A 14,243-nucleotide genomic window follows, 5' to 3' on the forward strand; every position below is an offset into this window, starting at 1 on the left:
GGCCACATTATGCCATGAGAATGACGTTCTTTAGACTCACAAGGAATCTTTCATGTGGCTGTTCGTCCTCAGGTGAAACGCCATTCTATGCCGACTCGCTGGTCGGAACCTACAGCAAAATCATGGACCACAAGAACTCGCTCAACTTCCCAGATGATGTGGAGATTTCCAAGGACGCCAAGAACCTAATCTGTGCCTTCCTCACAGACAGGTGAGCGGACCCGGTACTCTGCTCATTGGAGCTATAACTGTCACTGCAACTCTGAGGAAACTCCTGAGGACCTGAAGCTCTGAGAACATGAGATAATGAGGAATTGAATTTTTTTAAGATGGATGAAATTAAAGCGATGGTTCGGAGTAATTTCACCCTTGGGTCCTTTGCACCATGACCCCGAGCCAAACACCTTCCCAGAACCTTTTTTCCCTTGGTCGAACCCTGGTCAAGTAGCGCTGTCAGAAACAAATGACGTTCTGCAGTCGAAATGGAACCAACTTTTATCTCGTAAATTACCCCACTAATAATGCCCTGAATGGTACGAAACTTCTACAGTAGTACAACTATGACCTTTAGTCCAATAACGAGGCATTAGAAAGTTTGTAAGTGCACCAGGAGTTTTAATGAGTTTATTTAAATAACACTTGCCTCTGCATCTGCTACTATACCGCTGCGTCGACGTTTCTTCCGTGATTTGGGAAAAGCCTGTAAAAGGACTTCGCTAGGACATGCTTTTTTATCAGTAGATAAAAAAAACAGCAACTTACGTTTGTTACATTTTTGTATTTGTTTTTTAAATGAAAAAAAGTGATGGGCTATGAGAGCTGCATAATACAGTTTTGTGCAGTAGGTTTGGTGAACTCCGTATTTATGCTGCTGTATTCTCCTCCCTCTGAACCTGTTCCCGTCCTCAGGGAAATACGTCTGGGTCGTAACGGAGTGGAAGAGATCAAGCGCCACCCTTTCTTCAAGAACGACCAGTGGACCTTTGACACCATCAGGGACAGTGAGTTAACACACCAATGTTTACCTAACCAGTATTTTATTACCATCACGTGTCCATGATGAAAAGCTTTCCTCTGTCCATTTTTGGATTTAAATTTCAATTGACTGTATGGTCATGAGAAATCTATATGAATTACCATCATATGAACCTAACTAGACCTAAGGTAAACAACGTATGTTAATATTTTCAGACTTGCACATATGAAAGTATGCATACTTTGGAAGTGATCTGCCTCTTATCTCTTTGGTTTCTTTTGTCCCTTCTCTCCCCCCGTCCCCAGCTGTGGCCCCAGTGGTTCCCGAGCTAAGCAGTGATATTGACACCAGCAACTTTGACGAGATCGAGGACGATAAGGGCGACGTGGAGACGTTCCCAACACCCAAAGCCTTCGTGGGAAACCAACTGCCCTTTGTGGGCTTCACCTACTTCAAAGAAGATCAGTTAGTGTTCCACTTTCTCACTGTTTCTTTTTTAAATATCTTTTTTTTTTTGCTCATCGTTTCCCCATCTCTGCTCCCTTGCGTCTGCTATCCTGCTGGTTTTGATTTTATATGACTATTTGATAGTTTGAGAAAGGAGAAGTGTAAGACAAAGCACTGGCTGAAGAGTGACCAGTAAGCTCTAAAGGCTGCCAAATGAAAGTGACCCCCTGTCTGTTTCTCTCTCTCGTCCTCTCTCAGGTTGCTAAGAGGCTCAAATCGGTCTGCCGTGGAGAACGAGCACCTAGTGTCCATCAAGGCAAGTCCCACCTGCACCTTCACCCAGCCCCATTCAGTAGCCGTATATCGGTAGACCACAGGAGGTAATCACTTCCTATAACATCACAGCTGCATAGTAAAGCGGCAGACTGCTGTGGTCGTCTGGTCAAGTAATGCTGGGCCAGCGGAGGTTAAACCCAGCGTGTCGCTGGATTGCGACGGCCCTCTAAAGCCCTGTGGAAATTGGCCCCTGAGGCGGATGGATTAGGGGTTAATCCGCAACTAATTGAGTGACTTCTTAACGACACATCCAAACATAACGAGCTTTTTTGTGAGTGGCCAAACAAGAGGCTAGTACCCACAGGGGACAACAGGACGTTTTTCCATGTGCTGATGCTAACTCAGTTCCTCTGTTTGTTTTCTCTTCCAGGATGCCTCTGTGGTGAGCTGGACTTTGTTCTCCGCTTGTGATAGCCCATGTTTGAAATGGTCTTTAAGGAGGTAGAATGGGACATGGCAAAGTAGTTTTGAGCACACATTAAACAATGTAGTCATGATGCGGGTAAGACCGTAAGTGGGAAGTAACGTAACGTAACAACTCCTGTGGCATTTTTATGGCCTTAGTGGTTTGTTTTGCTCATAAGTCTTTTTTAAATGGAGTTGTTCCCTCAGTAAGAAAGCAGAATCATGTTTGCCCTGTATTTACCCTTTGTGTGTGTGTGTGTGTGTGTGTGTGTGTGTGTGTGTGTGTGTGTGTGTGTGTGTCTATGTACTCTGTGTGTGTGTGTGGTGTAGTCGGCAGCACTGCAAAAGCAGCTGCACGTGCTGGAGGAGCAGCTGAACACTGAGATGCAGGCCAAAGATGATTTCGAACAGCGCTGGCGCACCGCCACAAACCGCATGGAGAAAGTGACCAAAGAGCTGGACGAGGAGGTGCACAACTACTTTATCTCTCTCTCTCTCTCTCTCTCTCTCTCTCTCTCTCTCTCTCTCTCTCTCTCTCTCTCTCTCTCTCTCTCTCTCTCTCTCTCTCTGACTCTCTTTAGATTGACTTTTGATGAATCTTTTAGATTCATTCTTTATTACTATCTCACTTTTCACCTCAACCCTGGAAATCAAAATCAAAAAATTTTTATTTGTACAATAGACTCTGATGAAGACGTGGGTGCACATCGAAACGTTAGTCCTTTGCATGTTGGCACCTTATAAAATAAAAAACTACGTATTTAACCTCTGTGTTGCTGCAGTGAACTATGTCTCTATGTAAAATTTGTAAATTGTATATCACACATTGTAGCACCTTGCAGGAAAGTTGAAACCCAGATTATTCATACATATTACACATCATTAAACGTTAATTAAACATACATTTTTTATTTGCTAGATTCATTTAGTTTTACATTTATTAAAGCAGCATATTGTGATTTGAGACCAATATGGTTGTGTATCTACATGGTATGAGGATAAACAGGTGTGATTAGCTGTGACTGACCTTTGCTGTGAATGCATGGTCCTCTTTAGACCAACAGCCGTAAGAACCTGGAGTCGTCCCTGCGGCAGCTGGAGCGGGAGAAGGCCCTGCTGCAGCACAAGAGTGTGGAGAGCCACCGCAAGGCCGAGAGCGAGGCTGACCGCAAGCGCTGCCTGGAGAATGAGGGTGAGAGCAGACCTCCTCTATTTATTCTGTCCTCTGGATGTTCATAAGTATCTTCAATGTGTTTCCTCTGAAGCCCAATGCCAGAGTGGCACATTAGTATACCAAAAGTGTTGGTGGAGTTGAATGCACTTCTTTTCCATTCTGTACATTTCTGTATGTGTCTGGCCATCGCAGTGAACAGCCTCAGGGACCAGCTAGAGGAGCTGAAGAAAAAGAACCAGAACTCCCACATCTCCAATGAGAAGAACATCCACCTGCAGAAACAGGTCAGCAGCAGGACCAGGGCTCCTGGGTGTTGATGCAATAAGCACTGGACTAGACAGACCTTTAGATATGTACACAATCCACATGTAGCGATAGGTACTTTCACAATCAGGATATGCTTTATTGTTTAATTAGCATAAACATTTTTCTATGTTTTTCACAATCAGTGTAAGGTTAGATATTTGTACAATATTTTTGTTATTGTTCATTGTGTAAGCATAATTTCAGTAAGGCTGGAAGTTGCATATGTATCATCATATACCGTACTATTTATAGAAAATGTGTTGGAGTGGACAAAAACTATGACTAAGTTTAATGCATATCTAATGTTTTTTTCTGTGCTGAATTCAACCAGGTCAGCTATATTTCTAAGTGTATCCCTGACAAAGATGTGGCCTAATTTTAAAATACCAGGTATTTTCGTTAAAATTACGATAGGTCTGGGTGTGTCATCCTCACAATTGGGACATGTTACAGAATGTCCTAGTGTGGTCCAGTTTTCTGCCAACAGTACAATTTTGTTATGATGTGTAAGAAGTGGTGTAGTTTTAACATGAAACATCAATTTTTAGATGAAAATGGCTGAAAAATGTTAAGCGCTGAAATGTTGCATGTATGTCTTTATATGGCTAAAACATTCAGTACATGTTAGTATTTGAGCGTGTATGCGGGCTTGTTTATGTGTGAAAGTGTGTGCGTGTGTGAGGTGATGCTCCTCAGCTGGAGAAGACATGCATCTCTCACGGAAGCAAATGCAGGTGTATATGTGGCAGGGTGGTCCTCTGGCTTGTTTCCCCATGTCCATGTCTGTGAGGATGCTGATGTTGTTTGTGTGGGGGAGTGAGTGTAAGAAAGCACTTCTGCAGTGTGAATACCATTCTGCTGGTGTATGTGTGTCACTAAGTGAAATGAGAGTATGTATTTTTATAGGTGTCTATAAATGACACAAGGATTGCCGGATATTAACAAATAAATATGTATGTGGTGATGAAATAAATATGGTGCTTCTCTTCAAGATGATGTATTTAAAGTGTATCTATCTCTGCAGAAGTGAAGTGTGTGTGTGTGTGTGTGTGACTCCGTGTGGCATGCCCTTTCGCCCTCTCAGCTGGACGAGGCCAACGCTCTGTTGCGGGCGGAGACGGACGCGGCGGCGCGCCTGCGCAAGTCTCAGACGGAGCTGACCAAGCAGCTGCAGCAGATGGAGGCCAACGGGCGCGAGCTGCAGGACAAGTGTTGCCTGCTGGAGAACAGCAAGCTGAAGCTGGAGAAGGACTACATCGGCCTGCAGGCCGCCCTCGAGGCCGAGAAGAGAGACTGCAGCCAGGGCTCGGAGACCATCACCGACCTGCAAGGTAGCTTTTCACCACTACGGATTTTCCATAATAGTCGTTACCAGTCGTTATGTACGGGGACAGCGCTGGTGCTAACGTGACTACAAGTGCTAGCTGTTGGCAACATGTATTCAGTGTTTCCCACAGAATTCAATTCTATTTGTGGTGGCAGGTTTGCAGAATTAACTTGAATGCAACAGTTTTTAACAAATTAGCGCAGCATGGTTATGATGCTAACTAGATTTAAGCACAATTTTTGGTACAACCTGGAAAATCATTGTGTGGTGGTCAATGTTGATATTGTGGTGGGCTGCCACAAATAAGTCAATGTATGGGAAACACTGTGTGTTTCATCTTTTAGATGGTTACCAATAGCAGAAGTGTTCTTATTGTCCTTCAGTATAGCTGTACTCAAGTTACATGATGTCACTGTGGAACAGGTGTCATTTCCGGTGATGTACTTCCACACATACAGTAGGAATGTCTAGCCCATTTAGCCTTTAGCCATTTTGTAGTTGACTGCTGCCTACAGCACTGACAAGCTATTTTCATAGTCGACTAGCCGATTAGTTGATTAGTTAGTTGAACCCCTAGCGTGGAGCGGGACAGTGCATGTTTGTGTTAGTGTTTGTGTGTATGTATGTGAGTCTTTGTGTGTGTGGTCAGTTATTCGTGCCCACACTGGTGTCTCCTAGCCCACTATCTTTAATTGGATGGTCTCCACTTAAATGGAAACCCACTCACTGGGTGTGCCATCTCCCCTAGCAAACGGGAGCAGGAGGGATTCTGATGGGGTGTACACCTATGAGTTGAGAATGTGTGCACACATGAGACTCTATCTGTAGTTGAGCCGTGTCATTTTGCCCATTTGTCTCCTATTAATCGCCAACCTTCCTCTGCCTCCCTCTGTCAGGGCGCATCACAAGTCTGGAGGATGACGTGAAGCAGTCGAGAGTGGCCTTGTCCAAAGCAGAGATGGAGAAGCGTCTGCTCCAGGAGAAACTCACAGACCTGGAGAAGGTAGAGCCTTCATCTTCATCTCTTCCATTCTTTCAGTCTTCATGTGATCACTCTCTCTCCCTCTCTCCTTCAGTGATCACTCTCTCTCCCTCTCTCCAATCACCATCTTCTCCTCCATTACCCCATAACCATATGTCATAGAGAAGCAATGGCTTCATGAGATTCTCGGTATTATAGTATGTGTATTGTGCTTTTATTTATTTTTAATTTCTATTTGTTGCTTTTGAAAAGCACATTGAATTACTCCTGTGTATGAAATGCCCTATATAACCAAACTTGCATTGTGTTGTCTAATGGTGTGTAGCCCAGAACCCAAAGTTCTTCTTCCTTATTTCCATGCCTTGTTTTTTTTTCCGTGTGTGGCCCCTGTAGGAAAAGAACAATAAGGAGATCGACATGATGTACAAGCTGAAGGTGCTGCAGCAAGGCCTGGAGCAGGAGGAGGCCTCCCACAAGGCCACCAAGGCCCGGCTGGCTGACAAGAACAAGATCAGCGAGTCCATCGAGGGAGCCAAGTCCGAGGCCATGAAGGGTAAGGAGGAGCCCCCGCGGGAGCCCCAGCGTCAACAAAAGAGTCGTGACAGTCCCTTGTCAGCGAAATCCTAAAAACAACACGCTGGTGTTGTCTGTGTGTGTGTGCGTGCGTGCGCGGGCGTGCGAATGAAAGCCACTGCTGGCATATGATAAATAGATCCACTGGATGCTTATTTATGGATTATGTTTTGTGCATCGTATGGGTGTGAGTTTGCTTTGGTTGGGGGGGGGGGGGTGTGGAACAAGACATACATTGCTGGGTAATTTGGCCTGCAGTTTGTGTTTATGGTTGTATGTTTATTAGAATATGTTTATACAAGGGAGTATATTTACATGTGTATGGATGCATGCGTGTGTGTGTGCAGATGTGGAGCAGAAGCTGCAGGAGGAGCGGGCGGCTAAACTGCGTGTGGAGAACAAGCTGCTGGAGCTGGAGAAGCATAGCTCCATGCTGGACTGTGATTACAAGCAGGCACTGCAGAAACTAGATGAACTGCGCAGACACAAGGACAAGCTCACAGAGGAGGTCTGTCTGTCTGTCTGTCTGTCTGTCTGCCTGTCTGTCTGTCTGTCTGTCTGTCTGTCTGTCTTTTGTGTGCTTATATTTAACATACATGTTTGTGGATGTTTAAGTGCGTGCCTCTGAGAGTATACAGTATGTACACGAATCAACATGTGTGCACGCAAGGCACGCGTTTATGTTCAGGCATGTTTATGCTAACAGGCGCTAGCTGTTGTACACGTTTCCGAGTGGCTTCGCATGTTCGCGCAGAATGGAGCCGTCTGGATTTGGGAGGCAGAGGGAGGGCCGTCTCGGACATTAGAGCAACAATTTATTTAACCCACACACAGGGCTCTGCTAAGTGGAACACCAGGCTAGTTCCAGCGAGTTGGACTGTCTGCCCATCTCTGTGTTTACTAGCCTCTTGCAGCCACACTGGCCTCTCTGGCCCCTGCATACCAGATAGTGCCATTAGTGCTCTTTTTAGGGTTTGGTCACCAGAGAACAGTGTACACACACACACACACACACACACACAGTGTGTGTGTGTGTGATGAGGAGAGACTCAGTGGTTGAGGCAGGCTGTGCCTCTCCCTTGTCTTTTGAGTTTAGTGCGTCTCTAGCTGTTGACAATGTAGCAAGTGGGTGTGATGTGATTTGTTAACCGGTTAAACTGGTGACTGCAATGCCCAATACAGAAAGGATTGTGAACACAGAGACGTTTGTTCTTCCCTTGTACTGATTTGAGTAGATATAAACCTTGGTTCATGTACAAGTTGAAATATGTAAATATAGGAATGCATGTTTAGCACTGAAAGGCAAGGAAATGTTAGAACTGGTAAAAAAAATATTAGCTAAAACATTAATATAGTCTTAAAGGTAAGAAAGAAGATACAGCTTTAATGATACAAAGCAATATGCCAAGTCAGCACGGTAGACAGAAATGTTGAAGAGAATATGAGTTGAAGAGTGTATGAGTTCATTCATGTGCCATCATAGGCAAATACACAGTGATATGAATGAGTGATTGACAATAATGAACAATTCTGATTGCGCTAGTCATTAGGCTACTTTTGCATGTACATTCACCCCTTAACCTGACCGCTGTGCCATGTCCATGCCCATCCCCAGGTGAAGAACCTGAGCCTAAAGATCGAGCAGGAGATGCAGAAGCGCACACTGACGCAGAACGACCTGAAGGTGCAGGTCCAGCAGCTCAACTCCCTGCGCACCTCCGAGAAGCAGCTCAAGCAGGAGACCAACCACCTTCTGGACATCAAGCGCAGCCTGGAGAAACAGAACCAGGAGCTCCGCAAGTACGGAGCACCACACACACACACACACCTACACACACACACTTACTCTCACACACACACACACACACACACACACACACACACACACACACACACACACACACACACTTTCACATACTCACACAATGTATCTCACAGTGGATTATTTAGGGGTTCATTGTTAAATGTCACAAACCTCTCACTTATTTACTAGAACTTATTGGGGTATCTAAGGAAATTCACTTGGGTTCACAAATCTTCCATTGGCCTCAACTCAACATTTATCAGTGCTATGAAAGCAGTATCCTGCAACTGTGTTTGTTTAGTACTGTAAGCGTGTGACCTAGTCAGAAAACCGAGGGTGTGGAAACAAAGCCCTTTGTTCCTGTTGCTGTTCCTGTGATGGAGTGGCCTGGTGACGCCTGACGGGCTCTGTGGAGCAGGCTGCTCATGTGTCTGTCCTGTGTGCTCAGGGAACGTCAGGATGCAGATGGACAGATGAAGGAGCTGCAAGATCAGCTGGAGGCTGAGCAGTATTTCTCAGTAGGTTTTCTCACCACAGATCTACTACTACTACTTACTACTACTAATAAGCTTCATTTGTATAGCACCTTTCATACACAGAATGCAGCTCAAAGTGCTTTACATTTGGTCCACTTCACACTACCCAAACCCGTCCTAACCCCCGTTCAGTCATGCCAATGTAGTATAATACTGATGGATCTGAGAAATACACAGTTTTGATTACTGACTGTCCTTAGGGGGCCTAGTAAGTGTACTCTGTAAGGTGTTCTGAATGTCTCCCTCTCCTTGCAGACTTTGTATAAGACCCAAGTACGGGAGCTGAAGGAGGAGTGTGAGGAGAAGAATAAGCTATACAAGGACATGCAGCAGACTCTGCAGGAACTACAGGAAGAGAGGTAGGAGTCCCAACAATGGCATCTCACCCTGAGTGACCCAAAGGAACACACAGCCATGTTTTAAATGGACTTCCTCCACATGTCAATTGGCACGTCAATATTATGATTCTGTGGGACATTATGCCGTCTTGCTGAGTAGTGTTGAACATCTCAAACAAAGAAACAAGCGGTAAACACCTTAAGGCTGATGGTACCAGTTCACATCTATCTCTAATCTCTGAAGTAGGCTTGTAGTAATTGGTGGTCAGTGGTGTCACTGGTTAGCAGATCCTTGTCTGACCCCACCCTTCCTCCTCCCGTGTGAACAGGGACTCGCTGGCGGCCCAGCTGGAGATCACGCTTACCAAGGCGGACTCGGAGCAGCTCGCACGCTCCATCGCCGAGGAGCAGTACTCCGACCTGGAGAAGGAGAAGATCATGAAGGAGCTGGAGATCAAGGAGATGATGGCGCGGCACAGGCAGGAGCTGGGCGAGAAGGACACCACCATCAGCTCAGTGAGTCAGAGCGTTCCCATACGCGCAGCGTCGCTTTATGCTAATGTGACAACTGATTACATGACTGATACTGCCAGTTTAAAGTAGAAGTACAGTAAAACATCACATAGATTTGTAAAGACATATTGCATAGGTTATGCTTTCCCAATGAAAGAAACACACTGAGGTATTCACGTTGTGTGAATGGTCTATGAGGAGAGGACATTTTAGGATTTCAGAAAAATTGGTCATTTGTTTGCCTTCCCCTCACCCCCTAACCAAAGTTTCCAATTGTCCCTGGTATCATCTTCACAGTTAGAGGAGGCTAATCGCACGCTGACGAGCGACGTCGCCAACCTGGCCAATGAGAAGGAGGAGCTGAACAATAAACTGAAGGATAACCAAGAAGGTATGTTGTCCTCCCACTCTCACTTCCTGCTATCTCTTCCTGTTTGAAAGTTCGGCGCACTCTAATCACTGTTGGAAAAGGCAACGGAAACTTGCCGATGTTTACCAGTGTGCTGGAGATGGGTTTCCATGATGTATCCTATCCTATCCCCCCACCCACACATCCCTGCACTGTTGCTATCATTCTTCATGGGTCAATTTGGATTTGGTGTTTGATGGACTGTAGAGCAAGGTTTAGAATCAATGACCTGAAAGACCTTTGAACTTTATTTTGTGTGTGCGTGTGTGTTTGCTATCCAGATATGCAGAAGAAGATGGACTTGGAGCAACAAATCAACCAGATTAAGAACACCTATGAGAAGCAGCTTCAGTCCGAGAGAACTTTGAAAACCCAGGTAGGGCAGATGATCAGGCCAACCCTTCACCAATGAAAGTTGACCCTATGGTTGGGGTCAGGTGTCTTTCTACTTCTCCTCTGAGCAAAGTGAGGTCACTGCTAATTATTCATGTGATGTTTGTCGTGTGTGTGTGTGTGTGTGTGTGTGTGTGTGTGTGCGTGTGTGTGTGTGTGCGTGTGCGTGTGCGTGTGCGTGTGCGCACGTGTGTGGATGTCTGGTCCAGGCGGTAAACAAGTTAGCTGAGATCATGAACAGGAAGGAGGTGCGGGGCGGAGGCAGTCGCCGTGGCAACGACACAGACATGCGGCGGAAGGAGAAGGAGAACAGGAAGCTGCAGCTGGAGTTGCGCTCAGAGAAGGAGAAGCTCAACAGCACCATCATTAAGTACCAGAGGGAGATTAACGAGATGCAAAGCGGTACACACACACACACACACACACACCCTAACAGCTGCATTGGTGCCAAAGAGATGAGTGAAATTGAGTTGCAGGCCACACTCAAGCAGGTACACAAGAGTTAGTCACTTGCCCTTGGACTTTGCACTTGGGATTTATCCAAAGTGACTCACAAGTGACGTCTAATGAATGTGAATAGAGCCTGGAAAAAACATTAGAGGCCAATTTACCTTTTAAGTCCTAAAAAAACTGAAAGTGTCTTAAGTGGTACTTCAGGAAGCGAAGAGAGATGAATAATTTAAGTTCATGAGAAGTTTTTGGTGGTCAGCTGCTTGTTTGAAGACCGTGAAGTAAGCCTGCTGGAACTTGGCAGCTCATTCAACCATGACGGTGCCACTTAGCAGAGAGCAAACGCACACACAGACAAACAAATACACAGGATCAGATTTCAGTGTTCAATATTTTTGACTTGCACAATTGATTAAATGGAGAGAAAAAACATCCATTCATTGTAGAAGTATAGACAGACACAGCAATACAAAGAGAAGAGGTTTATAAACAGGTCCACAGGGCAATGGCCTCCCAGTATTATACAGAGGAAGCAGGAGAGAATTTGGCTGATTGTCTCAAAGAAAAAGTTTGGAGTGCCGAGTTTGTTTGTATTGGAGATGCAAAAAAGAGCGTGTGTGACGGCCATGAGGAGTTTTAATATCTTACTCTCTGTATGTGTGTGCAGCAACTGTTGGATGAGAGCCAGGTCCGTATTGATCTTCAGATGGCGCTGGACAGCAAGGACAGTGACATTGAGCAGCTGCGCGGCCTCCTGAACTCGCTCAATGTCCACTCACTAGACTCCGCTAGTGTGTCCAGTGGACCGGACTTCGATACTGATGACACCTTCGCAGGTATGTTTACCATGTGAAAATCAATCCTGTTGACATTTTTCGTCCTTACAAAGCTTTTTATTAACAACTCTGCCAAAACAGAAAGCAGCAGAACTTTCACTAATACTTTCTGTTAAAACTTCCTTTCTGAAGGATGTTGTTGAGTACAAGTTGCATATGAAGATATGTACAGTACTAACAATATCTTACAGTAATGTGACTACTTTCACAGTTCTACTCAAAAGAATCTTATCAATCTGTGAAATACAGTGCTTGCATACCCCTAAATAGCAAGAAGCCATCCTATTATTTTAACCTTGTTTTTTGTTGTTGTTGAAAACACTATAAGGAATAAGCACATTAATGAATAAATGAAATGAATCCATGCATCTCTTTCTCACAGTCCGTAGGCCCTTAGTCAAGCCCAGCAAACGGTCTTTTAGAAAACGCCATGAGTCCCACCCTGCACTCACTGCTAAAGAAAGCAACTCCTCTTCCCATAACTCTGACAAAGGTCCACCCCTTCCCCTTGCCCTGTTCTCGCTCCTCTCAATCGTCCTCCTCTCCATTCTCCATCCTCACTCTCCTTTTCTGAGGCCGAGGTCTGGATCTCTCGTTCAGCCTCTGTCAGGGTGGGGTTTCCCGGCCCCTGCTCTCTGCCCTCTGATTGGTCTCCTCTCCCTGCCTCTCAGCCTGGTGCTTCAGGTGATTTGCATGAGCCTGGTGTCTGGACGCATCGATTTGACCCCTGTTTACCCCACTTCTAACCTTACCCATGCGGATTGACCTTGTGGAAATGGATTAATGCAAAGCTGAATTGTGGTGGTCTGAAGGCTGTTTTAAGTGGATCATGTCCATTGTAAACAGCATTTAGTCCTGAACCAGATGTGATCTGTCTCTGAGAACCCGATTGTTTTTGAGGAATCTAATCATGTTTACTGAGTGTGGTTATGCGTTGGACGTACATGGAGTTCTGGTGGGTTTTTAATTGCTGGTTTGTGAGGAATGGGGACTTAAATGTGCTCTTGCTGGTTGTGCAATGTTTGGGGAAATAGATGCTGCTTTGCTTTTGAAGACCCCATTCTTTCCTGGGTTCGTGTCAGTTTTACTGTCCTTGGCCTGTTTGTCTGCCATCTGCAGAAAGCAGCTTTGCGAACACCAGGAAACAATGGGGAGCTGCTGCCCCCCACTGGGGATGTGGTGCAATTGCAGAACACAATAGTACTCACATGGAAATCGAACCCAATTTATTTGTATCTGTTTCAGAAACGAGGCTTGAAGGATGGCTTTCAATGCCTGTGCGGAACAATACCAAGCGTTTTGGATGGGAAAAAAAGGTTGCTTGAAAGTTTCTTGTCCTTTTTTACGGTAGATATTATCGTGTCTGGTGAACAGCCGCGACAGAACAACAATGTTTTAATGTAACCTAGCCGGTATTGATTTACTACTCCAACTGGTTTGACTGATTGTGGTTTTCTACAGTATGTGGTGGTAAGCAGCAAGAAGATTCTTTTCTACAACAGCGAACAGGACAAAGAACTATCCAACCCTTACATGGTGCTAGATATAGAGTGAGTTTAGAAACACACACACATTCAGCCATGTATACAAGACGTCTATTTTAGTCTCAGAGACATGTTCATTAGAGTTTTACTTTACAAGTAGAAAACATTGATTGTTTATTATGTATGTCTTTCAGTAAACTATTCCATGTGCGGTCTGTCACCCAAACGGATGTATACCGTGCTGACGCCAAAGAAATCCCCAGGATATTCCAGGTTGGTAGGCAGACATCCCACAACTAAATCAAGCCTAAAGTAGGACTTGCGTTGGAGGGATTTATAGTTCTCATGATGTACATGTGTGGCTATTATGTAATCACATTATCCCTCTGATATTCAGGCCAAAGTCGTAAAATGAACTGGTGGTTGAGGGATATACCTACACTGTTACGAAACCCTCTCTAATCCACATAAGTAATTTCACTCATATCAACCTGTCTTGATAGAAAGCACCCTGGTGTGTAAAAGCATAAGAAGACCTCTACCCTCATTATTTCCCGATCTGCACCCTCCTCTCAGGTCCTGTATGCCAATGAAGGAGAGAGCAAGAGGGAGCAGGAGCTGGAGTTGCCCATCGGCGAGAAGTCTTACATCTGCCACAAGGGCCACGAGTTCATCCCCACGCTCTACCACTTCCCCACCAACTGTGAGGCCTGCACCAAGCCCCTGTGGAACATGTTCAAGCCGCCGCCCGCCCTCGAGTGCCGACGCTGCCACATCAAGTGCCACAAGGACCACATGGACAAGAAGGAGGAAATCATCGCGCCCTGCAGAGGTACGATCTGGTCATAGTGGGACACTGGTTAGAGTATTAGTATTGGTAATGCAAAAGGAGCTATGCAAAACTGTCTTGGTATGTTATTGTTTTGACAAGTCAAAGTAAATGATATTGACTAC

General features: G+C 45.2%; 1 protein-coding gene across 1 annotated transcript in view; it reads left to right on the plus strand.

The window, feature by feature from the left end:
• rock2a (rho-associated, coiled-coil containing protein kinase 2a) overlaps positions 1-14,243 on the plus strand; it is a 35,502-nt gene that overhangs the window by 19,773 nt on the left and 1,486 nt on the right. Inside the window, exons 7-30 of the mRNA XM_048270924.1 lie at positions 73-211; positions 910-1,001; positions 1,282-1,441; positions 1,682-1,739; positions 2,130-2,141; positions 2,495-2,632; positions 3,221-3,356; positions 3,531-3,622; positions 4,729-4,975; positions 5,868-5,974; positions 6,347-6,506; positions 6,874-7,034; positions 8,142-8,326; positions 8,779-8,848; positions 9,122-9,225; positions 9,534-9,720; positions 10,015-10,108; positions 10,408-10,502; positions 10,729-10,920; positions 11,637-11,805; positions 13,051-13,121; positions 13,267-13,355; positions 13,484-13,562; positions 13,866-14,121. Of these exons, the coding sequence (XP_048126881.1) occupies positions 73-211; positions 910-1,001; positions 1,282-1,441; positions 1,682-1,739; positions 2,130-2,141; positions 2,495-2,632; positions 3,221-3,356; positions 3,531-3,622; positions 4,729-4,975; positions 5,868-5,974; positions 6,347-6,506; positions 6,874-7,034; positions 8,142-8,326; positions 8,779-8,848; positions 9,122-9,225; positions 9,534-9,720; positions 10,015-10,108; positions 10,408-10,502; positions 10,729-10,920; positions 11,637-11,805; positions 13,051-13,121; positions 13,267-13,355; positions 13,484-13,562; positions 13,866-14,121 (3,093 nt within the window). The remainder of the gene's footprint in view (positions 1-72; positions 212-909; positions 1,002-1,281; positions 1,442-1,681; positions 1,740-2,129; positions 2,142-2,494; positions 2,633-3,220; positions 3,357-3,530; positions 3,623-4,728; positions 4,976-5,867; positions 5,975-6,346; positions 6,507-6,873; positions 7,035-8,141; positions 8,327-8,778; positions 8,849-9,121; positions 9,226-9,533; positions 9,721-10,014; positions 10,109-10,407; positions 10,503-10,728; positions 10,921-11,636; positions 11,806-13,050; positions 13,122-13,266; positions 13,356-13,483; positions 13,563-13,865; positions 14,122-14,243) is intronic.

The sequence above is a fragment of the Alosa alosa genome, chromosome 19, assembly GCF_017589495.1.
Source record: "Alosa alosa isolate M-15738 ecotype Scorff River chromosome 19, AALO_Geno_1.1, whole genome shotgun sequence".
NCBI lineage: Eukaryota > Metazoa > Chordata > Actinopteri > Clupeiformes > Clupeidae > Alosa > Alosa alosa.